The sequence below is a fragment of the Topomyia yanbarensis genome, chromosome 2, assembly GCF_030247195.1.
Source record: "Topomyia yanbarensis strain Yona2022 chromosome 2, ASM3024719v1, whole genome shotgun sequence".
NCBI classification, from domain to species: Eukaryota; Metazoa; Arthropoda; class Insecta; order Diptera; family Culicidae; genus Topomyia; species Topomyia yanbarensis.
In genome coordinates this window covers 66,934,044-66,961,223 of record NC_080671.1, presented here as the reverse complement: position 1 = coordinate 66,961,223, position 27,180 = coordinate 66,934,044, and the positions used below count along the sequence as shown (strand labels likewise).

General features: G+C 38.0%; 3 protein-coding genes across 5 annotated transcripts in view; 1 reads left to right on the top strand and 2 right to left on the bottom strand.

Annotated features, from left to right (window-relative positions):
- Nucleotides 1-1,656: 1,656 nt before the first annotated feature.
- On the bottom strand, nt 1,657-10,641 carry LOC131678264 (zinc finger protein 226-like). Of its 2 annotated transcripts, XM_058958280.1 has the most exons (4): nt 10,466-10,641; nt 10,078-10,260; nt 8,870-10,000; nt 1,657-1,747 (listed from the first exon to the last, which is right to left on the bottom strand). In XM_058958280.1, exons 2-4 carry the CDS (start codon nt 10,210-10,212, stop codon nt 1,691-1,693), a joined length of 1,323 nt encoding a protein of 440 aa, XP_058814263.1. In that variant the 5' UTR covers nt 10,213-10,260; nt 10,466-10,641; the 3' UTR covers nt 1,657-1,690. The 2 variants fall into 2 exon arrangements, with proteins under 2 accessions (XP_058814263.1, XP_058814262.1); XM_058958279.1 differs by lacking the exon at nt 1,657-1,747 and having other exon boundaries at nt 4,100-10,000.
- Nucleotides 10,642-15,994: 5,353 nt separating this feature from the next.
- On the top strand, nt 15,995-26,220 carry LOC131678262 (uncharacterized). The gene is made up of 7 exons (XM_058958278.1): nt 15,995-16,534; nt 16,595-16,736; nt 16,810-17,248; nt 17,306-17,463; nt 17,522-17,687; nt 25,246-25,346; nt 25,542-26,220. The coding sequence occupies exons 1-7, from the start codon at nt 16,509-16,511 to the stop codon at nt 25,584-25,586; spliced, it is 1,077 nt and encodes a 358-aa protein (XP_058814261.1). The 5' UTR covers nt 15,995-16,508; the 3' UTR covers nt 25,587-26,220.
- Nucleotides 26,212-27,180, bottom strand: part of LOC131678261 (dnaJ homolog subfamily C member 7) — a 33,343-nt gene continuing 32,374 nt past the window's right edge. For both annotated transcript variants that reach the window (XM_058958276.1, XM_058958277.1), the window contains exon 4: nt 26,212-27,140. In XM_058958276.1, the coding sequence (XP_058814259.1) occupies nt 27,031-27,140 (110 nt within the window). In that variant the 3' untranslated portion in view covers nt 26,212-27,030. The remainder of the gene's footprint in view (nt 27,141-27,180) is intronic.

Here is a 27,180-nt window from a genome sequence, read left to right as displayed (position 1 = left end):
TTAATCAAATTATATGGTTTTTTAATTAATGAAACTGTTATTTTCATTCAACGTGTAAAATTATAGCGAAATTCGCTGGAAAACTCAGGTGTATTTGTGGAATAATTTGATTTTACATTTATTTTCATGCTCCAAATATGTTCATGAAAATTAATGTAAGATTACAAAATTTTTTCCTACTTTTCAACACGTACTCTATTGATAGTTAATTGAATATTTCAAAATGTCCGACACAGTTATACCAAAAATTTGGAATATACTGATATGGTGGCGCAGATGTTTAAACAGGTTTATTTTATAGGATAAGGAGATGTTGAAATAAACCAATAAGACATTATTAAAATTTTAGGAAAATTTTGCTATATTATTTCATACATTTACGAATTGAAGCTCCACAAAGATACTGAGAAAAGCTATAAGTCCTGATTACGTTCCGATAGATGTCACTATGTTTGGCCTTGCAAGTTCCGAGATAAATTTCAATCATCACCATCGCAACGTGGTCACGTCCGGCTTAATATTAGGCACGTAATAAGTACACGCCGGAAAGATTGAGATATAGTCCTAAGATAGCACACAGTTCTGGCAACAAGCCAATAATAGAACATCCAGCGTTCGAACTCTGCACCAAACAAACGCCACATGCCAACATGGTAAAAGCGCACAGGCCAAACCGCCAAACCACAGCAAGAGTCACCGACAACCCTCTTCTAATGCGGCCCCCGCTAAATGAGCAGTGTGGCATAAAATAATGCGAGAGATGAGTATTTCTCGTGCTACCACCGGAAAGAAAATTTTAATTAATGCGAAAAGATGCTCTGATGATGGACCGTACAAGTGTGCCCTATCGCGGTACGTCTAGGCCAATGTCGCTTGGTTTGGCACTGGCTACTGCATAAGTTAATAACGATGGAAACGAGTTTTCAAGCATTATAATGAAATGACAGCTAGTTGTAGTAGATGTTATTCTGCTCGAGCAACCAATTATCCTTCCGTCAACGATTGTGAAGCTTCAGCAGCTTCCTAGGAAATATTTAGCTGATGTTTACCAGATATTTGATTTTAGTTAGGATCAATAGATTCGTTTTAGCACTAGTCCTGTAATTGTTCTGCACATTATAAATCAGTGACGAGAACTAACGAAACAGACGATCAATAAACATACGAGGGAATTGTGGTGTCAAGGCTTTGCGAGATCCTGACGTAAACATCGAAATTAAAATCATGGTTAGAAAGAGCTTCAAAATTAAACTCAATGAACATTTCTATAATTGTGATTTTGTAGAGAAGCGGGTCATTTAATCGATTGTCATTTCGCCGGAAGTCATTTAACCGAATGTGTTATTTCGCCGAATGATTTTATACCGAATAGAGAGTTATGGGAACAATCATAGTTATTTTTAATGGAATTATTATGGTCATAGGAAGAAAAAGCACATCTTTTCGTGGGTAACGTGTGGAATGGTTTCTTGATTTCAATATTTCGTCAAGTTACACAAAAAAGAAGAAAGGCTAACACACTATTTTGAGCATATTCTGAAATAGGATTTCAATGCAATAATAGTTCTAATTGTATACCAATATGATGGAATGGAATAATGCTTACCTTGAGGATCCGCTAGACGAGGCGTCCGCAGACACGCCGAAAACGGCGGCCCCTTGCAAGCAAACCTGTGATTCGTCGTGATCGTTATAACCGTTTTTGTCGGCTTTTGGTCAAGTTTTTAGAAATTCCGCCACTGTGCAACTTCGTTAAAAAAGATTATGTGCAGTATAAAGTTATGAACAATTTAACACATTCTTAGTTATCTTTTACTAATAAAAGTTGGCTATATTTGGAATGGGAATGACGAGCAGATATCGGAAATCGATGCATCAAGCCAATTCAAAATGGCCAAGACCGCTACATCCGATTCAGTAAAATTGTCTATAATCTTAACAAATTGGATATTCAGTCTGCTTCCAGTCACCGACGAGATCGATTCAGCCAAGCTCGCAAAACAAACAGGAAAAATATACGGTTATCCAGCCGCGGTAAGCACATATGCATAGATAACATAATACTCACAAATAACCTATCTCATGCCTCTACGGGAGTCTAAGTCTATTGTTGTAGAAAAATGAAAGGGTGCGAACAAATCTAGGGGTGAAAACACTATCGTAAAAATGAATAGTTAATCAGAGATCCGAAAATTCGCCTCGAATTCATTTATGAATCTAATTTCAAGTTTTGTTATTGCTAACAAGCCCGTGCATCAGGTTATCAACACTTTGTAGTTCCTTTCAATAAAATTTATTATCGCTCGTATACGCGTATTTCACAAACAATCCGATATGAAGAATAGAATAAAAATCTTTTATTTACAACCATTCGCCCTATCATATCTGTGACACACGGTAACAAATATTACTTTTTATTTATTTTTTGTGAATATATAGAAGGTCCACGGCTCCTTTAGCGCACACTCGAGCCATGTCTAATAAACGAATTGAAATAAATGAATTATTTCGAAATAAGGTTAACAAGTAGATGGCAGAAATCGATGTCTGACGCCATTTCAAAATCCAAGTTGGCGAGTTCCAGCTAATCGCTCTAACCATTATTGCGCTCTTCTCCACAACGGCAAGCTTGAAACCTTCCCGAAGGCGTCTATTTCAAACTGTACTACGAACAGCACCGGATTTACTTTGAAAGCCTTCGCCGATTTCTGACCCGGTTTTCCCGACCATATCGGATTTTCATTTCGTTTGTGCAAAATTAATTCTCCCCTTTTTTCTACTATCGCGTGGTAATTCGATGAAACATCAACTATTTTTCAATTCACCGGATATCAAGAAACCTTATTAACAAATTACTCGCAGAAGATACCACCGCAATGGATGCGTAGAAGCGCGCCGATTCTAAATTGGCAAAAAAATGTGATTGTACATTGCTAGACCAAGTATTACACTGTGCAAAATTCCCAAATTTCGGATGAAACCATATTTTTGGTGCGTGAGGACACAAGACCTAACATATAGCATGTTTTTACACTATTTATTCCCACTAAAATTATGGATTATTACTTCTCCATTCTGGTACATTTGGCTTTTAACCTTAAGTTTTCTAGTTTATCGCTCTTTGGCATTCCACGTCGAAGCAGTCATTCCAGGTGTTTTATAATGTTGTTGATAGGAATCGTTCAAAATAAATAAACGCCAGTTACGAAAAATTTTAACGTAAACACACGAATTCTGTTGTGTCACTTATATTGCTTGAATGGTTTCAAATTGACATCTGTTCAATGCTTAAGGGGAATGTTCAGAAAAGTGGTTTTTTCATTTGAATTTTCTTGAATGTCTGGAGAAAATCTCTAGCAAACTTTCATTCAAAACAACTAAGCTATGTCGGATAGAACGCGCTACGCGCCAATAGTGGGCGGAGCCGGGATTCAAATATCGACAAGCTAAACTTCTAAGAAAGCGTGTTATATACCCGATTCTATTGGACTCAAACGTATTGTTCTCTAATCTACGTTGTTCAAGTATGCAACAAAAATATCTCGAAAACTATTGAATCTTTTTGTGGTTATTCTAGATACATAATTATCTATTGTTTGTCATGAGATGTTTTGCTCACTTTTTGTAGATAAAAATAAATTATTGTTTGGTCGAAAATCGCATGATATCTTCAAAAAGTCAAGTTGGGCACTTTCAAGGGAAAAAACTTTTACTTGTCCAAACTGAATTTTTTTTCAGTGCATTTTTATCGAAAACTAAACCAATGAAAGTCATAATCATCTCAGAATCCAATAAAACAGTCTGTGAGAAGATATTGTCTAATTTAGCAACCAAGTATATTTTTATTAATCAAGAATCCCATTGAAAAGAGTTTATGTCATTAAACAAATATTCCATTATTACTTCTTCATTTTCTTGTTCAGTTCTGAGGAATGATCAGGGAAAGAAATAACCACCACAATATTTTGTATTGAATTTTACATAATTATTTATTTATTTTAAATATAACATTTGTCTTAAAACTATCTTCATGCATGCTATTTTGTATTATTTCTATGCAACGAAAATACGATATGCAACGAAAATATTTTTGGTTCATCTTCTCAATTAGAAAACGTTTTCGCCTCTACTTTGTCACCAGGAATAGGCACAAATCTGTGAGTGTCAGATATTGTTTTAGCGTTATTATACAGTTCTTCGAGCACTTCTGAAAATTTGTTGTACTGTTCAGTGGATATGTTTGTTCGACTGCTCAGTTGTATAACTCTCTGGGAGTTATAATGGTAATGGTATTTGCATAGTAGCGAGTAAGGCTTGCTTTTTTTGCCATTCGCTTGAGAGTGCCACCAATAGCATCATTCCATGGGGTGTTGCAAAAAAATGTCATTTTGCGCTTAATTCGTACTTTGACTGAAATCTACACAAGCTTGCGAAGTTTTTCTTACTTTTGTATTGTGCTGCTTCATCAGACATAAAATAAATTTTAGAAAAGTTTGTCAATTGTTTCATAAAATTTATCATTTTTGAGATGAACAACTGAACTGTAATTGTATCGTAAGTCATTACTTCTGATATGATAACAAAGCTAACATTTGCAAGTTCATTGTCTTTCTTATAGTAAACTTCAAATGGATGTATTGTTGCTTAAGAATTATTCCAATGATATCCTTGAGCAGCGTTTTGAATAACAAATAAATAATTTTCAGAAAAATCACAAATCACAAGAATTTTGTCTGCTTTTAATGAATCTTTTTTATTCCTTAGAAGCGATGACTGTTCTCCGCATATAAAGTCATGAGTTATAAGTTTGTCGATTTTATCAACAAGGTACGGAGCAAATTCACCAACAGGCTTAAGGTTGAACAGAGAATGGGCAAAAATTGAAAACGAAAAAAGCAGTTTTTTCCACACCGTGTGTTAGATCTTCATAAACAGAGATGCCAGATTTGCAGACATGTCTGCAAATTCGCAGACTTTCAATTTTCGCTGCAGATTTTTTCGATGATGCAGATATTTGCAGATTTTTTAGTTTGGTTGCAGATATTTACAGACTTTCCAGTTTGGTTGCAGATATTTACAGATTTTTTTAAAATAAAGGCTTTTGTTTACACTAGTTTCAAATCTGCTTTAGGGTTTTCTTTCATAAGCTGTTTTTCTCTATTTATCTACGCTATAAATGAACTATGTTCATTTAATATAACACATCATCAATAAGTCATTTTTGGTCAAGAATAGTTTTCCTTTCATTTTTTGTTCTTCCCAGACTTTTAAAATTATTTTGGCAGACATTTGAAAAAAGTATCTGGCATCTCTGTTCATAAAAATCAATCAGCAGTACGATAACGACATTCTACATAAGCTGATTGATTTTAATGAAGATCTAACACACGGTGTGCAAAAAACTGCTTTTTTCGCTTTCGATTTTTGCCCATTTTCTGTCCAACCTTAATCATGGCCTCCAAATTACAGCGATCAGTATACTACCCATAATTGCATATTTGTCCTATGTTCTGTGGAATTCCCTATAGACATGGGACTGACTTGCGATTTTGGGTAGTATACAGCTATTATAAAAAAAACAATTCCTTCTTTGTCGTTTGATTCTATTTGCATTGTGAATTCCTTTTCAATGTATTTTTGGAAGCACAATTTGTACACGCACGGAAAAAGCAATCACTTGTTCCAGTAGCTTTATCACAAGGCATTTTTTCTATTATTTCTTCCTGTGACACAATTCTTAAGGGACCCTTACACGCGCAATTAAAGTGTCATTACTAAGTAGTGTCATTACTGGAATTGTATGGGAATTCCATCATTACTCGCCTTACACGTTCATTAAAAGTGACATTACTGCGCAGTAATGACATTACTAACGCCTCGTGCACGGGGCCCTTTAAACTGTTAATAATTAGATTGACATTTTCATGGATTGTACATATACATACATTGTGTATTCAAGCAATTGTGTACGATCAAGCAGAATGCAATGTTTTGATCGCAACTGTGTAAATACAGTGAAACCAATATTGATAGTTTTGTAGTTCTACAAAAATCATATGAGCGACATCATTAAAAGGCGTTTTTGAAATTGTTCTTTTCTGCCGTTTCGAACCTCGGAAACAAAATCATTTATCCATGGCATAGGTCGGCTGATATCATTATCGTCATAAAATTCCCCAATAGGGGCCCGTACACGAGACGTTAGTAATGTCATTACTGAGCAGTAATGTCACTTTTAATGAACGTGTAAGGCGAGTAATGATGGAATTCCCATACAATTCCAGTAATGTCATTACTTAGTAATGACACTTTTATTGCGCGCCCTAACAAGTTCCTTTGTACCTGTCTCACCATGTACGGCGTTGAGTTCTCCTACGATTTTATTCACTGACCAAGTCTTAGGCAGTACCGATAATATTTTTATCTTTTGACTTCTGTCAGCTGTGGATATCTTTCCACAATTAGATAATTTGTGCATAAGGGGACAAGACATAGCTTTGAAAATTTAGATATTATTATTTCGTGTTCCACTCGTTAGCACCTGACACCAACTTTATGTCAGTTAGACGATGTATCCAAACTAACACCAAATTGGCGCCAGCTGGACACTACATACAAACAGTTCACACAAGTTGTGTTAATGCCTAAAGCAACTAGCTGGTACCGAGTGAACCAAGCACAGTAGCTCTGTTTCACTGACGAGTAGGGGAACTGGTGGTAAAATGAACATATTAAGGAAAGTCATTATTTTCTAACTAATAAGTGATTAAGATACTACAATCACCTTATATGTTTCTTGTTAGACATGTTTTGAACATATTTGGTGAAAAAACTTCGACATAAACACAAGTTTTCAAACATTATTCTTGATTTCAAAACATGTCCAAAAAAGAGATATGTTTATAGCGTGTGGGTAAAATGAACATGTGCTGGTGGTAAAATGAACACCTTCTAGTCACCTGCAAAATGTTCTGTATGCATGCAATGCTTGGCACTGAAAAGCATTTTCCGAGCAATGCTGATGTCCCAGCGGCTCATGAGCATTGCATACACACAGGGCATTTTGTAGGCAAAAAAAAAACTTGTCACGAAAAAATTAAATTTTCTTGTAATACTAACCAATTTACAATTCTGTGACATCGAAACACATCTACAAACTTGGGGTTATCCATAGGTATTAAGGATTAAAGCATCTGTTGGAGAACAGTGAAGATATAGTAACTTGAATTTAGCGATAAATTTTGAGGCTTGGTACTTGGAGCAGCAAGATGGTTCATATTACCCCCACTACAACCTGTTCATTTTACCCCCTAAGACATTTTATTTTCAAACAGCCGTTCCGATTGAGCCAATTTGTTCTGATCTCTACTTATTGCTGTGAAATATCTGCAAGAGGTTCAAATACTATCATGTAACACCATTTTTATAATAAAATCAAAATTTCGCCACAAAAGACCTTATATTCTACATGCCGAATTCAATATCAGCGATAAGCATGAATGACGATTTTGGTTTTCATCATATTTATTTCACATTCGACAGCTTTTTAACAAAAGAAATGATTTCAATATCCTTGGAATACTTGGCAGGTCACGTTACTGTGAAGTTTGTTCTAAATTTAACTAACAGTGACTTGATTAGGCTACCTGTTCATTTTACCCCCTGTTCATTTTACCCACAATTCCCCTATAGGGAAACGACCAGCGTTTTGACATGAGAGCCAAGTGCGCAATTTTTATATTTCGCATATTTTTTTCCTAAAGGAACCCAAAGCTACCGTGTTGGATGTGTGCACTGTTTGGATTTAATGTCTAACTGGCGCGTATTTGGTGTTAGTTTGGATACAGCGTCTAACTGGTAGCAAGTTGGTGTCAGTTACTGACAAGGGGAACACGAAACATCCAACTTTTTTCATGCAAGGTCATGGTAAAAGAAATCGACAACTAGCAGGATCCACATGTGCCCTGCTAAAGCGAACTGATCAATCTACTCGTTTCCTACTTACATGTAGACTAACCAGCCATGAAAACATCCTAACCAATGAGAATGGACTATGGCAGTCGAAGGCCACAGGCCGAACACCGGCCCATACAGATGTTACTTACAGGTTTCAATTACTCTTTTAAAGTTCACGCTGGTTGCAGCTTACCGCTTTTCAACTCTTTCAGTGTTTCGACGCTGCCAGTCGATCACCTCATAGAATCAAAATCGCTATTTCTTTCTGAACTGTTATATGCGACGTGCAAGGAGCTTTACTGTCACGAATACCAACCATCTGAAGTGAAAAAGACATTGAATTGCACATGCTCCCTAATCTCATAATCAACATAGGCTGTCTGCCGATTCTAATGGAGAAACGATAATGATGTGACCATCACAAATAAGTCAAAGAACCTTTATTGAGCCTCTTCGACACCAGTATGCCCTTACCAAGCCATAACGCGGGTGACGGCAAGAAAACTGTCAAATAGGAGTTAAGAACAGCTTGAAGCAACATCTATCGTAGTCCATCGAGCCTAGTTTGCATACCGTACATAACTAGGCATACTGTTCTCCACTCACACACAAAAATCAATGAAAAATTTTCTGAAAAAGCCCTTTTCTCGGAATCTCAATGATAAAAGCAGCCCAGATTTGAGTTTGTTGTCTCTAATATATTTAATAAATAAAATAATAACGAAAAATTAAAAGTCACGGCAACGCATCTAAAACAGATCACTATAGAACGGTAGGTAGCTATTGCAACAAACACAAGTTAACAAATTCTAGTCCCTACTGGTATCTAGTAGTGTTGAGTTTTCTTGTGGACCGACAAATTACTTGCATGCAGGAAAGACTTAGTACACAGATTACACTTGTACGGTCGCACCTTTTGATTGGCATGAATCCTCATGTGAACCTTCAAATTTCCACTTGTTGCAAATGCGCTGTTACAAAATTTGCACGGATATGGACGTTCGCCGGTGTGCACCCGATAGTGAATAGTTAAATACGATGGATGACTGAAGGTTTTGTTGCAGATTTTGCATGTGCTAGACAATTCACTGTTACCCCCATCCGGAACTACAATACCAACAGGATGCGAGTGTGTTTCCAGGTGAGAGCGCAATCGAGTTTCAGAGTTAAAACTTTTGTGACATTGTTGGCACTTGTACGGTCTGTCCTGAGAGTGCACCACATTCATGTGGGTTTTCATATTGCTAGATGTGGAAAATGCTCTGCCGCATATGTTGCATGGATATGGGCGTTCTCCGGTATGACTGCGTCGGTGGATTATGAAATTCCCATAAAGTTTAAATGTAGCGTCACACAGATCACACTTGAAGCGACCGTCGGGTAGTGTACTCTTCATTTTGTGATGATCCATGTGAAGCTTGAAGGTTCGCGGACATGCGAAAGTTTGAAAACAGAAGTTACACCTCATCGTACTGTTGGAATGCTGCGATTCATGATATTTGAGCTCCTGTGCGTTGGCAAAGCTTTTGTTACATATGTAACAGTTGAACTCCGTCATGCCAACCATATTTGCTAAATGCAAATCAAATGCTTCGCTCTTCAAACGAGAAGGGCAATATTCCAGATGTTGAGTAAGTTCCAACGAGGACAAAAATTCATCCCCACAGCCTTTACATCGTGCAGAACTTGAACTGACAACTTCCTCAGATGCTATTAGCTGGTCTTCATGCTGACTAAGACTAATTTTAAGCAAATCTTCAGGATTCACTTCACTGCCGAATGAATGGTCGAAACTAGACGGGTCAACATCTTTACCTTCGAGGGCTCGCAGTAAGGTTTCATCTAAATTTTCGAGGATGACCTGATCGCTTTCAGTTTCTTGCTTATTACTTAAGAGTGTATTGCTTTGCACTACCAATGCCTTTTGTTTGCTGTAAAGTAAATTGTTTTTTCGACAATTCACTCGAAACTGAAAAAACTCATCTAATTTTGTTATACACTCCTTGCAAACCTGCGAGGTCAAATCATCAGTATCTACTGGCAACTGCAAATGAAAATAAAAGTAGGACACATCTTTGAATACTTCTTTCTAAGCGAAAAATCAATTTGAATATTTATTACCTGGAGTGAGGTACATTTGAATATTTTTATTGCCACCTGAGATTCACAATCGATGTCATCTTCGTCCTCGTTATCTGGAAATATTCGTTCCATCTCTTGATGCTGCTCGAAGCACAGCCTGCAACGCGCCTCCATTTTGTAGGAAAAATTCAATTAATTATAATTTATTATATTCGACGCCAACTGGAAAGACACCAAAACGAAAAGAAAGAATGAGCATGACCAGAAGCAGTCAGGTTATTTCGTATACAGTTCATCTCTCTTCTTTGTTCCGAAATCATGGAAATGTAATTAATTATCTAACGATTTTAATTACAATGATGATAATTCAAACGTTCAAACCAAATTTCAATTGGCGCTATTCTTGTCTACAACCACTCTGACTCACCTTAGCGTGAATGACCTGACGATGGAAAATTTCCGTCCCCTTACAATATGAACTATTGATTTCAAGCAAAATGATAATTGAATTAATTAAATTGTAAATTATACGACCCAGGGTTTCACCGTTCGTTAGCTGTTCGCGTATACAAACACAAAACAAACCGTGCCCAGCGCTGACTGATGACAGACACGGAATGAACCCTTGGCGAGAAACTTCAAACTATGCTGCGATTCACCTAAGACCTCGATTCACAGTAACAGCAAAATACATATCAAACATGAAAAACACTATATAGCAGTGATGCCGAGGTTGCATATCCATGAGGGGGTTGCATACTCACGAGAAGTATCACGGAGCAGCATAAAGTGGGTGTCGGTCGGTTATGTCAATAGCATAGTAAATAATTCAATGTACCAAGTCTTTTTTGCTGCTTTAATTTATTATCAAAAGTAAAAACCAGAGGGGCAAGCACTAGCTGGTATGAGTGCGCCGTATTGAAAACACCAACGTATTTTGAATATAATTAAAGTAAGTAATGAAAGTATTTAAAAATATTTCTGTTGTACTTAATAAGGTACTTGATGTAATTAATGTCGATGTGTACGTACTTAAAGTATTTAAAGTATATCTTGACGGTAATAAAAGTATTTTGCGTATTTAAAGTACGTAGGCGCTGTACTTAAAATCATTTCAGTAATTAAAGTACAATTAATTTGATGCGTACTCTTCACGGCACTTAGTGTACTTTATGGTACTTAAAGTAACTAACGATGTAAGACTTTTGGCACTGGGTGGTATTGAATATTTAGTGCTTGCCGCTCGTAAAAACATTTTTTAATCCACCTAGTGGTGCAATTGTGCCTTTCTCATTTACCCAAACTACGATTCACTATCTGGTTATGTTCAATATAATTGTGAAAATGTCTTATTACATTCTTATTATAGAGGAGAACGGGGCTAGTTGGCGGTGTTTTCAGTTTTCAATTTTTATCGCTTTGATGTAGGTAGGTAGATGCAAAATAGAACACGCGGCATGAAAGAGCAGACTGTTGGCAACATCTTTGATTTTTTAAAGTGTTTGATGCATTGTGGCGGCGACTGAGTTAGGAAAGGGTGCAAACAGTGATAAATATCTCAAGCCTTGAGCGCATTCCACTGGACCTAAAAATATTGCGAATCTTTTCTAAAATCCACCTCGTGACATATCAGCCATGCACAGCCAAGCCGTGCGCCGAATCACGCGCCTATTCACTTTGCATTAGTGCAAGCGAAAAAACGATTTGACGTTTATTTTTGTTTCGTTCACACTCATGTGTGAAACATATAGCAACAAATCGACGAAATGCTAGTTTATCTCGGGATATACAATAGATAACGAGGGGGATTAGGCCCGATCGATGAGAGGGAGAGGTGACGATCTGCTTATAGGAGACATTGGGGGTCGATGGGTCAATTAGGAGGTATTGGAGACTGCGGCGGTGATCACGAAAACTGTTGGGAACATGTGATGACATCATCACAGTTCCTCGATGTAGGAGTAGTTAACGCACCCAACCAGAGACTGGGAGATCGCAGGTTCGATTCCTGCTTGAGGACATATCTTTTCTCAGTGTTTCCAATAAAGGTGAATTTTCACCGTTTCTTCATTCTCACCGTTCCGGTCATTCTTTCTCTGTCTGTTTTCCAGTGGACACGTTCATAAAAATCCTTGAAAAAGGAAAAAAACAAAGACTCACGTCCAAACAAGGAATATAAAACTTTCTTTCCAGGGAATTCTCCATTGGGGTGTGCTAGATCCATCGTTGGGGACTAGACCGATTAGTTCGCGACCAAATCGGGAGCTCAACGAGTAATTGGTGCTGAATGGGGTACGAGAAGGGAGTTGAAGTGCTGAATGGCACAAGGGAGGCGAGTCGGTGTGCTGAATGGGGAAGGAAGGGATGGGCAAACTAGACAATCTGAAGTTTGCTGTCAGATTGTCATCATAAGGGAAGAGAACTATGTCTCGACCCACAGCTAGCTTTCCGACTGCCATGCGGAAATTGCCAACCTGTGTGGATGGCGGAAAACTGGTGGTGTGTCGAGGAGTGGTGCTGTAACCCTCCACGAAGTAATGCCATAAGGTATTACCGGGGAGGAATGAGGTTCTGGGTAAGAGCAGTGGTTTTTAACCGGTCGGGGCGCTGTTCTTCGAAACGTTGACGTTTTTGTACAATTTTTCTTGTATTCTCAGGGCTTTTTTTGAAAGTTTTTCTGTGCTCGCAAAAAAAATTATCTTTAGTGTTTCAAATAAAAAAAAAACACATACACAAACAGACGTTTTCTCGACGAAATGAATCGAATGGTATATGACAATCGGCCCTCCGGACCTCGGTTTAAATCCGATTTTTAAAGTGACTGTACAGCAAATCACGATTGTCTAGCCTCTCTAACTTCTAACATTCTATATAGGGGCGACCAGGGCTGGTTGGCCGAGTGTCCTTTATGAAAAGGCTATAATGCGCAGTAGCGACATCTATAGTGATTTTGGTGGGGTATAAGGTCACCCATGTTCCGACGTGATTTCATGTGTTTTGGTGGTGTCGTTTGTACAGGAGCACTTTTGTTCCTTTTCTGATGCTGAGGAATAAATTTATGTTTCTGTAAAGTAATATGTGTAACGCGAATCAATTTACATCCGATTTCCAAAAACTTGGTACCGCTGGAAAGGATATTCAAAACCCAACAAAATGGTATAACGGTTACCAGTGTAGGGGAGAGAGGGTAACAGTGGATCAGCAGTAACTATGAAACATTCGCAATAAAATCACAATGCATGATCGGAATCGTCTAATTCCCTCATATTTCACAATTTCTAATTCTTTACACGTGTTGCTATATTTTGGAAGAGATCTGATAACTCTATCTCTTTTAATGGATATTTGTTTGTTTTGTGATAGCCAGAGTAAATTTGCAATGATAAACATTATTCCATCTTTATGAATTACCATTCATTGAATAAATGTTTAGTCTATTGCTATTTATAGCAAATTTTATGCTCAACATTTCCGCGAACAAAGTTTTTTGGTAACTACTCATGGTTCTGTGTGATTTCACAATTTTCATGAATAGACCCATTGGGTAACTGTGAAACGATGGCGTATGGGGAACAGTGATTTTTGTTTGTTTTTGTGGTCTGTCTCAAAATGTCAATGGGTTCCGATTTTCCACACTAAATACTACTCATATAGTGCAAAATTAGTAAATTTGGCCAAATTTTGTAGAAATTGTCTCTTATTTCAGGATTGCAGCTAATATGGATATATGTTGGTTCGATGTTACGCGATGATATAGTGGATTCTTTCGTAAACAAACGATTTTCGCCTCAATATAACTTTAATTCAAAGCGTTAGGATCATTCTTCGTCAAAACAAAAGAATAAAATTTATAAGTAGAATATTTCACTATAGATGACATCGTGTTTCATAGTTCCTACCCATGGGGCACACTGATACATTTTACCACCAACTGTTTATTATCCAAAAAATGTTATTTCCCGTGAATTTTACCAGCTGGAAAAAATATATGTATTAGTTAACAACATAGTGGCACTATGTATCACTTTTGATTACACAAATAACATGTATTATCATCAAAATTAAATTGTAGAAAAAATGTTTTTCATTGTTACCCTCTCTCCCCTAACCTTATATTTGTTTGTGTAAAACGTGATTGTTTTCGAAAATATGCATTGGGGTAGGTTGGCCGAGTTGTAAATTTAGCGTAGAGCAATGTGCGCTTTGATATTTGTGAAATGCCAACCTTTTTCAGAACGAAATTTGATATTATGTTAATATTGATGGCAATAAGGAAAAATATACACGAGAAGTAGGTAATAAAAATAATTTAAAATTTTTAAGAAATAGAAATAAGAGATTATAATTATTAAAAGTTGGAAATTGTTTAACAAAAAGAGGTTCATTATTTTATGAATTTAATGCCATATCAAAACTTTTTGTATTTCATTTGTTACGACCTCGTCCCAATTAACGTCTGCCCCTTCAATGCTGAAATTTTTCCTCCTGAGGAGTTTCTGGCAGTATTTGTCATAGATCGACCCAACCCCGAACAAAACTTGTCCATTAGCACAGAATCTGCTGCAGATGTAAGCCTCCCAGAAATCGTCAGACCTTGCCCAAGGCAAGTGCACAATGTGATTTGAAGAAGCGGCAAGGTCGTAAACGCTGATCAACTCAAATTTTGACCGATTCCCCAATCAAAGCAGCATTGGAGGAGGAGAAAAATGAAAGAAAACGTAAGCGTTCGCTGGCAGAGGAAAAAAAAGCAACGAGAGCTGGGTAAAAAGTTAAATCTGTCGAAACTAATGGCGTTTTCGTTTGTTCTTGGTGCTACACCGGTGTAGTGCAAAGAAAGAGATAGACTGATTACACCCAAGTTTGAATGAGTGTAGCACCGACTACACCGCTGTAGTACACTATCAAAAACGAAAATGCCATAAGTCTACAAAGGTTAAAAAGACTAAAAAGTGAAGAGCGGATTTTATTTTCTTTATGTATATTCGAAAAATAATGTTTTTAAATTAATAAATGTTTTCCACTGATACATTTGACGTGTTTCACTTATTTTACCAAACTCGGCCAACCTACCCCAGCCCTGGGGTTGATTGGCCGATTTTTCTTTCCACATTTGTTTGCTGATAACTTTTTTCCTGATTTCATTTTATGAATGAAAAAATTACATATGTGCTCAAGGGTTGTACCTTCATGATAGCGCAAACCGTTTTCCAAAAGTCTAACCAGAATGAGTACAGAAATTCCAAAAGCAAAACTCGGCCAACCCGGTCTCCCCTATATTCTAGAGAATTTAGGACCTTCAACTCATGCAATATTGTGTTCTATAGAAACACTTTGAAAGACACGTTATTTTAAACCAAGCAACCACTGGTTTTATTTTTTGATGACCAACTTCAAACTAGAATCAAAAATTACGAAAGAAAAAGAAAAATGATTTTTCCCCCAGCTCCTCCAGTAAAGTACAAATGGGTAAAGTCTTACCTTCTTCGCCCGATCGACTACCTAATTTCCCACCCGGATGCCCTGAAGAAAAGGCCCTTCCGACCATCTTACGATTCGGTATACGTTTTTCTTTGAACTTTTCATCTTTGTTTCATGTTTTTTTTTCTTTTCAGCATGGGGCACCTAACTTTCCTTGTTTAATCCGATACGATTACTTTCGTATTTGGAAGGCAGAGCATACCAGATACCAAGCGTGGAAAAAATCGTTGATACCCAAGCCCAAAAAGAAATTTTCGCCATACAGAAAACACCCTATCAGGAGTACGTACTGTGGTGGCGGATGCTCACAACAGCAAGGAAAAGCTCGGTTCATAATGAAGAAATTTCGCAATATCCGGGCCAAGGTGGACCATTGTGGAATAGATTTGAACAAACGACGCCGCCAAATGCTTGTAAATGCGGGGCATCATGGGAATAGCTGCTGTGTAGAGACTGCACCACCGTGCTGATGATCAGAGTGAATGAAATTCTTGATTTGTGAATCCGATGGTTAAATTCCATGTACCAAGTGCTTACAAGTGGCTTCATTTTGTATGCATTATTTTTTTTTTTAATCCATGAGTAAAACCTGAAATTTTACATCACATAAATAATATCAATAAAAGTAGAATGCTATTTGAATTATGCTCTGAATTCCCAGATAGGCCCATTTCGGTTTTAATCAAATACAACCGTTACACCGAAATCAGCCGGCAAATATACGGTCCAGCGGAAATGGTTCACAATGCCAGCACCCTTCAACAAGGACATGCGCGCTCAGCGGGAAACAGCTGCTACTTCCTTCAAGTGCATGAAATCCTTCCAATAGTGTCAATTTACTGACGGTACTGACAGCATTGCAATTAGAAAAAACTAATAAATAATCAACTAACATTAGTAATCGTTTTCTAAACTAACTGCTGTGAAAATTAGAATTAAGGTAGATCGATTTCGACAGTTCAAGTTTTATTATAGAAACTGACCAATGACCTATGGCCAAGATACGAAATGTGTTCAAGTAACTGTTATGTTCGGGAGTTCGTAATATGTTATATTAATTGCTTTAAATTTATTACAGAAAGCACCTTATCCCGAACCTGGAGAGCAAGTGTCGGCTGTGCCTCTCAGACAAGACGATGGTGCAGTCGATTTTCCAATGCGAAAGCAAAGAGACGACCGATACGCTTGTGGACAAAATATTCGAATGCACCGCAATTATGGTACCTACACCTTAGAGAATGATTATGCTAATGTGACCTCTTTCAACTATGAGGATGTATACATTATTTACAGCTCTCCAAGGACTTCGACTTTCCTTCACCAATTTGTGAAGATTGTGCTCTAAAGTTGGACGAGTTTTTGCTGTTTAGAGCTAAATGCCTGAGAAGCAACGAAATTTATAGGTTCAACAAGTTGCATAAATCCAGGCTATTCAGTTCCCGATTGCAAAGTAATGGTTGTGGAGAAACCGATCGCAAGGATCAGAAACCGCCTGATAGTAAAGAAGAGGACCACACGATCGATCACGTGGACAAAGATACGATAGGTACGAGTAGTAGCAGCGACGATGTGAATATTACTACTATTAAAAATGAACTGCCAGTTGTCAGCTGTGTGCTTGTAGAAGCAGCGGCGATAAACGATCCTACTGACTATAACGGAAAGACCGACGAGCCTTCCGAAACTGATGTAAAAGAATCATCGGATATATTGATTATTGATGACACTGAAGGTAGATATTGTATAATATTTAACCGGGGTGACAGTAGCTATAGACACTAAATTTTAGTTACAACAAGAAGCGAACCTATACTGTCAGAAGACTCCTCCAAAACCCAGAAAATCACGTTGAAGATCGATGGATTTACATTTCCTTTAGGCACGGTTACGGAATTGGAATGCTTGGAACGTTGCATACAGTCATGCTCTGAAACAAAAAATCAATTTGTATCCATTCCAAATCTTTCGAGTTATCATTTTAGAGACCTTTTGTATTAATTTTTAGATTACACTGCTACGTTCGCTGAAAAATAGCAATACCTCTTTAAGCGATACATATCAGCGACTGTTCACTGACGCGTTAACGATACACTACAACTATGACGGAATTTCGCCTAAATACAACAAACGATCGCTCAAGAGTCTTTCCATATTCACCAAATGCATGCCCGGTAAGTACAATGTAGCCAGTACTGTCTTTGTATTCTCATGAACACTGGGCTAGGGTTCCGCATATTTCATTGTGGAACTGTTTCAAGTTTCGGAAATAGTTTTTTCGACATCAACAGACATTCATTCTCCATTGATTTTGTAATTTTATTTATATCTTTTTTTACATTTTAACGATATTCAATTAGCTAGAGATTACTGGGTAGGGAAAGTTATGAAAATTAGAGCCATAGTGCTCAAGTGAGAGCAAGAATGTGAAGTATACAGATCGGAAAACCAGAAGTGGTAGGGTCATTAGAATAGGCTTAATATCTTACGGGCTTAACTTTTGTCTTTTGCTGATCAGGGTCGAGCTTAGGCAGCATAACTACAAATCACCCGAGTTCACCAGCAAGATATTAAGCCTGTTCTAATGACCCTACCGCTTCTAGTTTTCTGATCTGTATACTTCACATTCTTGCTCTCACTTGAGTACTATGGCTCTAATTTTCATAATTTTCCCTACCCAGTAATCTCTAGCTTATTGAATGTCGTTAAAATGTAAAAAAAAGTGTGACTAACATAGTCGAAATAAAAAAGGAAAAAAGATTTATTTATATCTGAAATATTCCAAATTTCAAACAAACTCGAATTTAGCTTAAATATAGGCACGGCCTTGAATTTTTCCTTGTACCTCAATACACCCTAAAATCTGTTGCTTTTGATAAGAATCTGGGATCTTTTTAATAATAGAACAAGCGATGGCCCGTTTCTGTAATAAACTCTCATTACCATAAAGATAATAACCGGTGAAATGACGTACTTCGAAAGTTGTACATGTATTTACATTATCTGCTAACGAAGCACATCGTGAAACACTTTGACCACTATAATTGATCACTCATTGGTACTAGTTTGGCCTTACCAAACCGTAACGATGGTGGCGTCATGAAGACTGTCAAATTGAGCAACAGCTTAGCAACATCTGATGTTCCATATACGTTTGACCTAAAACTTCCAACTGTAGCTTCGATGCCGCATCCAACCATAAGCATATGCTAGACTCGCTGTTGTGCCTTTAATAGTTCAATGATGTTGCAGAATTGTTTCACTTTTACTTTACTACCTCCCCAATAACAAGCTTGAGCTGTCTCGTACCCTCTTACTAACTGTGCGGAATTAAACCGTGTAGTCGTTGATTCGATTGTTCATCGAAAGGGGTTCAGGGCTCTGTACTTGATTGTTGTAATGTTCTATATTGCCGCTGCGCTCATTCTTTCATCATTTCTGTCGGATCAATTGTTGCCAGATTTCGCATACATCGGGCCAAGCCGCAAAGAGTGCTCATCGATGTTTCTCTTGTTAAAGCATTGACAAACCGACGCCAGTGACTACGTTTTTTGGCTTTCATAAAATTTTTCATTCGCGTTTCTAATATCGCATATTATCGATGGCTAGCGGCTAACTCGTCGTTCCGGGAGGCTTAATATGCGGCAGCCTCCTCCGCGTATACGTCTGAGCACTCTTTGTCACACCACGGATTGGGAGAAGGTTTGTGGGTGTTCACGCCGGGTACTCGTTTCATCACGCCGGGTACTCGTTTCATTATTTGGGTGTTCACGTCGGGTACTCGTTTCGCTTGAATCGTGTTATCGAGAATCGAGTTGAACAAAAACTTGTACTCTTCCTCCGGTGGAGTACCTGTGTCGAATCGATAGTTTTGGATACCGCAGCAGCATAGCTCTTCCAATCAATGTTTCGTGTGTGGTCATAGTGAGCATTGATTCCGATTGTCTTGAACCAGTGGTGATTGCAATCAGCAGGTCATCACTACCGTGGGGATCAGATTTTACCTTCCCCTTGCAAATTAACCGTAGTGATGTCGAGCATAGAGATATGTCCAGTGCACTTGCTTTCACTGGAAGTCTAGCAATCCGTTGCATTTCCCCTGTGTTCAGAAGATCTATTATCGTCGTACAGGCAGCCCCATCCTGTACCGTGGGAGTTAAAGTCTCTAAAAAGCGGCGTGGCGAGGGAAGGTATTCAATAACGTTGGATAATCTTCCGTATCCCATCATGTCCCTCGGAAGAATGTAAATAGAAGCAATGCAAAGATCTCTCTGCCTTTAGTAGTTTTTTTGACAAGAGACAACTTCAATGCCCTTGCGTCGAAGGCAGTTTGATTCGATTGAAGGAGTAACACTTTTTGATTCCTAAAAGCACTCCTCCATAGGAGTCTTCTCGATCCAGGCGAATAATGTTGAAATCGTGGAAGTTGAGGTTTATATTAGCAGTAAGCTATGTCTCGCATAGGTAAAATGCATCCCAATTGTTATAGTCTACTAAGTGTTTCAACGAAACAATAAAAAAATACGATTACTGCAAGGAGGGGCCATTGTTCGGCCGTTTAAAAATGTTCTTACTATTGGTAATATAGCAACCAGCAAGCTTATCAGAGGATCGGCAATGTCGAAAGCTGTGAATATCCAGATGTCAGAAAATTTAAAGAATTCAGTTTTTGGTTTATTTTCTGACTTTAAGATAGGAGCAATTGGGATTTTTAGTGCCCCAGGAAGTGCTGGGAACTCTTGGTTGTATCTCAATTTTCCAAAACCTGGAGGTATTATCTTCGGATTTGTAGCAGTAATTCCAATTGATGGAAGACTTTTATTTGATTTTTCTCGAGTTTCAATGGGGAGCCATCTTTTGCGGATCGCTTTAGTTTATCCGCACGATGTTTGTACGTTTGGCATGTCTAAGCTGACCAAATCTGACGAAAAAATCCGTGCACTATAAAAACCGTTTGCATGAGCGTGATGAACGATTTCGCTTCGTTGCGGTATGGTGTACGGATTTTTTCGTCAGAGTTGGTCAGCTTAGGCATGTCAAAAGTACATGCGAATTCTCCCCACAGTAAAAACACTTCTCAGCGGGCCTACTGCAAGCATCATCCGCATAGCGTTCCCCACATTTGCCACACCGTTTCTTGTTGTTACAGTAGGTGGCCGTATGACCTAGCTGCTTGCAATTTGGAACAATTCATGACCCGCGGTACAAACAGACGCACAGGTATACGAGCTCCTCCCACTTCAACGTAGCTCGGAAGTGCAGATCCAGCGAAAGTCACGCGAAACGAGTCTGATGAGAAATACTTCCCATCTTCGATGGACAACGAGTGAAATTGCTTGCACTCCAAAATCTTAACTTATTGAAGGTTAGGGTTCTTAAAGCGGCCCCATCATTCATCAGAACATCGACAGTTAAAGCCGTATCACTTACAACACCGTCGATTTCCACACCGCGAGAAGGAATGTAGACACGATACTCCATCGTGAAGCGGCTATTGCTAGCGATATCATTGGCCTGTTTGTTTTTTCAATCTCGGTCACGACCGAGTACCGTTTTGTCAACTCCCGCGAAACAGTTATGGTGTTTAGCGGTTTATTTTAGCGCTGAAAGTCTACCACCCAATGACCAGCGGATCCAACTTGGTAAAACTTGACTAGATGGGGGGGCTACGAGACAGTGGAGGAAAGTGGGGAAGGTGGATTGGGGATAATACATTCTATCTCCAAAGTATCCAGACGTTTTTCTTATCCATAAAAGTCATCATCATAAGATTCACCGGTATCGGCGGTAAAACATGATGATGAGCCATGTTCTATCAATGACCATGCGGTAGGCTTGGATGCAACGCCCAACTCCTACTCAGCAGAGGGCAAAGGACTCTTCACATTTCGTTTCGATCATGTCCATATGAGCCTGCCTAGTCCTAGTTTTCTTTTCTCAAGTTTATAACAGATTCGCTCTAGGATACCTATCCGTCTTTCAATTTCATTGCTTTCGTTTCTCTTAGTCTTAAATTTGCCAAAAATAGCCAACAAAATCGATACAGTAGAACCTTGCGGCAATTGAAACATAGTAACACAGAAAGTTGTTAAGGTTCAAAGTACCCAAATTAGCACCAGTTAGACACAAAAAATTCCAAACAGTTCACACGACATATGTGAACGTTAAAAGCAACCGACGAGATGAATTCGAAACACAAAAAATCAATACTTAATTTGACCCTAGAACGTTGTACTGGGGTACAAATATACCCCTCGCCATCTTTGGAACTGCGTGAAGACGAGAATTCGGCATTTACCAAGCTGGGACCCTAACCATAATTCAATTTAGAGTTGGCCTTCATGGAAGCAGGAGTCAAAGTTGGCGTGGGGAATATTTGTACCCCAGTGTACGGTTGCCGTTAGTGTTTCGTTCTGTCTGTGGAAATGTGACTCGTGACAATACCAGTTTAAATACTGGTTGTTTTACTACGTAAGTAACAATTAGTGTTATGTAATTTTAATTTAATTTAATTTTGAAGTAGAAAAAAAATTGTTCTCATTTACGCTGATTTGTACTTTTTTTATATTTTATAATTTTTCAAAATAATGGCTTGCAACTATAATTTGCACACAGTAACTGCTGTAATGGTAACGTTGCGTGTTACTAATGTATTACTGGTCAGAAATATTTTTTCATTTAAATTTAATTTAATTCGCATTTCGTTTTATTTTCCAAAACCCGATTTTTCATCTTTCACTCTTCCAAAGATTTGCACATTCAAAAAATCTCAAAATTTCATTACATAGCTCTCTAGACCATTCTTTCAACTTTTAGAATCAATTGATTTTTTTTCAAATCGGTTGAAAGTTTGCAAAGTTATAGTAATTTTTGTGAAAAAAGTGAAAACAACGATTTTCTTCACTTTTTTGTTCAAGCCAATTTATGTATCATTGATTCTATAAATTCCGTACTTTCATTTACACAGCTGTTTTCGCAATTAAAAAACGAAGAAAATGATATATTATACATTTCTTTTGTTTGCATTTTTACCTGCGAACATTGCGGGGGGTACGTTTGTACCCCAGTGCAACGTTCTAAGGTGGAAAAAGTAAATGTAACGTTCTAGGGTTAAGTTCGGATTTTTACCATTAATGCACAACTTGGTTTAATCCAATTTTCCCGTTTGGGAATTAGTATTGCATAATACCAGGCGTTTGGCTCCCTAGTTATAAGAAAAGAGCTCGTTTTCGTTTTCTCGTCAGCAAACCAGTGCATTTGCTTCCCGGAAGATGGCTCGGGACAAGTCAGTTGCTTTTGACGTTTACATATGTCGTGTGAATTGTTTGGATTTTTTTGATAGATACATTGTCTAACTAGGCACCCAGGAAAGTCCACGGACTGTAAACAAAAATTGATGGCGATATAGCGAATCTGGCTGTGCCAAAACACCGTGGTAGTCGACTGACTGCTGCAACAAGAGACAGAAGAAGAAGAACTAGACACCCAGATGGTGCTAGTTACTGCCGAGATGAATTCAAAACACAAAAAATCAATACCGCTAATAATATTCTCACAAATCAAAGAAAACTCAAAGGGACTCGAGTTTTTTTTTAAATTACATATGCTCATTCCAATCGAGTTTGTAGATGCTAAAATAGATTGAATCAATTCATTGCATTACCATGTGGTCAAATCGTTCAATTGCAATATATACAACCTTCTGAAATTGTATACTTTCTCATAATTCGATTTTTTCTGAAGAATTCAAAAAACTAGTCAACCCAAAACTCAACTAGAATTAGTCAACTCAAATATCGTTACGGCAACAATGCAAGCCTGGGAAAATCGGTTGAACATGTTTCGATTCAAACATACGATTTTTTCGAACACTTACCTTCTTCTTGGAGTCGTTAGACAGAGTGTACCGGATGTGCTTTGAGATGAGATTGAGAGAAGTGATGACCCAAACAGTCTTGATAATCATCTCACAGAACGAGCTGACATTGAGTTGCGATATGTACTGTGAAGCCAGAGGATTTTAATGTCGATTCGATCGCTCGAAAGAGTACACATTGAGGCTGACAATTATACATCTGTGCGGAATGCCCTTTTGAAGAGCTACGACAACCTTAAATTCTTCTACTCTCAAAAAGGCAAGCTTTAATCGCGACTGCAAAAAGCATCGCCCCTTAGAGCTAGTGAAATTGAAAGCCCCTTTTTTGTCATTTTGTTAGTAAGATAATGGAAATCTCAAATCCGCTCGATCATTTCTGTTTACAAACTCATCAAAGCTCAACAGCTGAAACCCGCTGGGCCTCTGAAAATCCTTGCCTTTTTGAAGATTTAAAATTATCTCTTTCGAACCCTTCATGATCTGCTACCGATGAAGAACGAATCTGCCCAAGAGTTACACAAGCTCGTCAATGAGTTTCAACTTCATGTCTGAGCTCTCTCTAGACTCGACGAACCAATCGAACACTGGGATACTCCGTTCGTCAATATGCTGTCCTTTAAGCTCGATACAGCAACGATCCATAGGAGGACAGAACATCAAGATTAGGAAGTGGTCTTCGACGTCCTCGTCAACTTCCTATATCAGCGGTAACGAATGTTGAAATTCGTTGCGCCGGATCGGTTACAACGCTCAGAGTCGGTTCAAGCAAAGGTAGCCGAAGTTTTCATCTACGAAGAGCAGCTAATTCAGTTGCTTTTGTTCCGTCTTATCGTGGCAGTATCGAGATTCATTTTCTATTCCAGTTCCCTTTGCCAATATGGCCATCAACCAATGTCGTGAGTAAATCTCCAACAGAAAATTATGTTAGTATTTCCGCACCGGTCATAACGCTAGATGTTGCGGATCCAAATTAACATGACGCATCTGTCACGATCGTCATCATACGTTGCTACACGATTCCAACTTGTCATTCAAAAGTTCTATTACTCTAATAGTGACGTTCACTTCTCTAGCTCTGCAACCGAATCCACCCACGATGTGGTGTACCAGTCCAATCTAAATCAAGTACTGTTTTGTTGGAGACGACTTCACTCCACATAGTCGACTATCGTGGGAGAATCTTTGAAGACAGAGCGCTATTGGATTTCACCTCGACATCGAACTTAATTACCAAGAAATTGGACAATAGTTCTTCGAAACTTTGCTCATTTCTTTCAACTTTTCGACACTGTCGGTCGATCGTCTCGTAGAAACGAAATCTCTGTCATCGAATCCGCCATTTCCTTCGAAACTCGTATATGAGAGGCTCATTGATCTCTACTGGCGCGAAAACCAACTATCTGAAGCGAAAAAGATAAAAAGATGATCACCTTATTCAAATTCCCTAAGCTTATAATCAACAACCTCTGCCGATTCTAATGCAGAAACGCTAATGATGTGAGCATCAAGAAAACGCCAGACAGAAATTAATTGACCCGCTTCGACAACAGTTTGGTCTTACCACGTCGCTAGGTGGGTGGCGACGAGAAAACTGCCGACTAGGGGTTGAGAACAGCTTGAAGCAACACCTGATGTTGCTCCAAAAGTGTGTGATCCAAGACTGACTTGGTTATTTCATCGAGCCTAGTTTGGATACCTTAAATAACTTACGCTATATGGTTACGTTGTTATCTGTACTAAATTTTTAATAGAGCACACTAAAACTACTAGCGTTGATCTCAAAACTCCATATAAAGTAATGAAAACATTGATTGATAACCTATTTGAATATTCGATATATTCACCAATAATTGCAGCTGCATGGGACGATCACATGGACGCTAATATGGTACGCGAAGCAATAATTGAGGCTGTGAAAAAGTCACACAATCGCTACAATCAATGCAGTCATCGCAAGGTATGAATAGTCAGACAATTAAAATTATCAAGTTATTCGTTCTTAGTCTGAGTACCAAAATTTCGCATCTTTGAACAAAAATATCCCTTTATACAAAACGAATTAATTTGACATGCGAATCTTTGGTAAGCAAAATAAAAGATCATATTTTTCAGAGCAATAAACATTTGTTCGTTTTTTTTTCTTTCATTCCAGCGTACCAGGCAAGTATACCTTCATCCAATATCCCACTTTAACTAATTAAATTGTAACTTCCAGCTACGAGTGGTTATAGCTGGTTATACCGCATTGAGTGGGTCAACATGCAAGTGCTCTACAAATTCCTGAAAGTAATCAGTAGCAAGCATGCTTTAAACCCACATTAGGACAACCGCGGTTCAACATAGTCGAACCTTACTAGAAGACAGTGATGGCAATGTTGAACTTTCTTCGCATCGAAAAATGGCAACATGAAGCATAGGAACAATTATTATAATTGAAATGATAGCTAACTAACCAGTAGCCGAGTAATTCAGAACCCGCAAGGAACCAACTATGATTACTACAACGAAATTCGATTTAACAAAAATAAACAAAAAAAAGCAACTGCGAATTCGATAGATTAGTGAAAGTGACACGTTAGAAATTTTATCAAGAAGTTTTAAAGTGTTATTACTGAATTTTATTATATTAGAAGTGTAAGCGACAGATAGAATCTTTTAAATTCGACTATTTTACATCGACTGTTTTCAAAGAGTAGATGCTTCAGGTGAAATAGAAACGAAAGAAGCAACGATCACGCGTCCTGTTACGCACGGCATGCATATTAGGCTTGTTCAATGAAATATTCAAATAAAATCAAGTTTAATACAAAACAAACTCGGCATTGTGATAATATTGTTTTATTCGTATAGGTTGCTTCGAATTGTCTTAGTAACGAAATCAACTCTACCAAGATTTACGCCGCATCAGACCAACTTTTCTCTATTTTGATACACGATGAATAAATTTTAGGTTAGGTGCGCACATGCACATCGATCCGTGTCGTTTAACAAGGATTCGAATCTACTAGTTTCCAGTTAGTTGTTTCATTGTTTAAACATGCGTTGCTACACGCAGGGAATAACGGTTGAATAGACTGTTAAGCTCATTTTCGCCATGTTTGCTACCCGTCTGCACTCGTCACTTTGATCGGTGTCTATTGTTATTCAACGCGCATTGACTAGTGGTGAATTCGATTCGAAGTTTTGCTTTGCTTGAAAGCATGAAGCAAACACATTGATGCCAATTAACGAAATAGTGCCTCAATATACTGTATCGTTTCCTTTTCAATACATTTTTGAGTAAAAATCAAAAATATTTTGTTCAAATTAAAAAGATATTTGAAGCAAATGATTGAGCTCGAAAAGAGGTGTTTTTGTTCAAAACATGCAAAGTTTTGCCGGGTGTAGGTTTTTTGTTTTTATCAAATCAAGTGGATGTGTGAAAACTAATTAATTTCCTATAAAGTGGTCATCTCTTTAGACGTACACCTCTTACATTTGAAATATTCGAATGTCAAACTGGATAACTAAAAGGCGAAATGGAACACAGCCACATTGTCTGTGACGGTAGGTAATAGTAAACATAACTTTACACTATCGACTATGATTTCTGCTTTGTCGCGTAGTTATCTATACTGCTGTCCATCAAATTCAGCATTTGTTTAGCCGAAGCGGAAAGTGAAGTTACTGCCACCTCCTCCAAAACCTCCAAAACCAGCATCACCACCTTGGAACTGGAAAAATTGTCGGAACATCTGCTGGGGATCAACATCTGTGTGGGGGAACGAGAAAATTAATAACAGGAACATACC

What these genes read in the sequence shown, in the direction of transcription:
- LOC131678264 (XM_058958279.1), bottom strand. Translation starts at nt 10,212, where the DNA reads ATGGAGGCGCGTTGCAGGCTGTGCTTCGAGCAGCATCAAGAGATGGAA. An exon ending in TCAAATGTACCTCACTCCAG is followed by an intron (nt 10,001 to 10,077) that starts GTAATAAATATT and finishes TTTCATTTGCAG; the next exon opens with TTGCCAGTAGATACTGATGA.
- LOC131678262 (XM_058958278.1), top strand. Translation starts at nt 16,509, where the DNA reads ATGGCCAAGATACGAAATGTGTTCAA. An exon ending in ATTCACCAAATGCATGCCCG is followed by an intron (nt 17,688 to 25,245) that starts GTAAGTACAATG and finishes CAATAATTGCAG; the next exon opens with CTGCATGGGACGATCACATG. An exon ending in ATCAATGCAGTCATCGCAAG is followed by an intron (nt 25,347 to 25,541) that starts GTATGAATAGTC and finishes CTTTCATTCCAG; the next exon opens with CGTACCAGGCAAGTATACCT.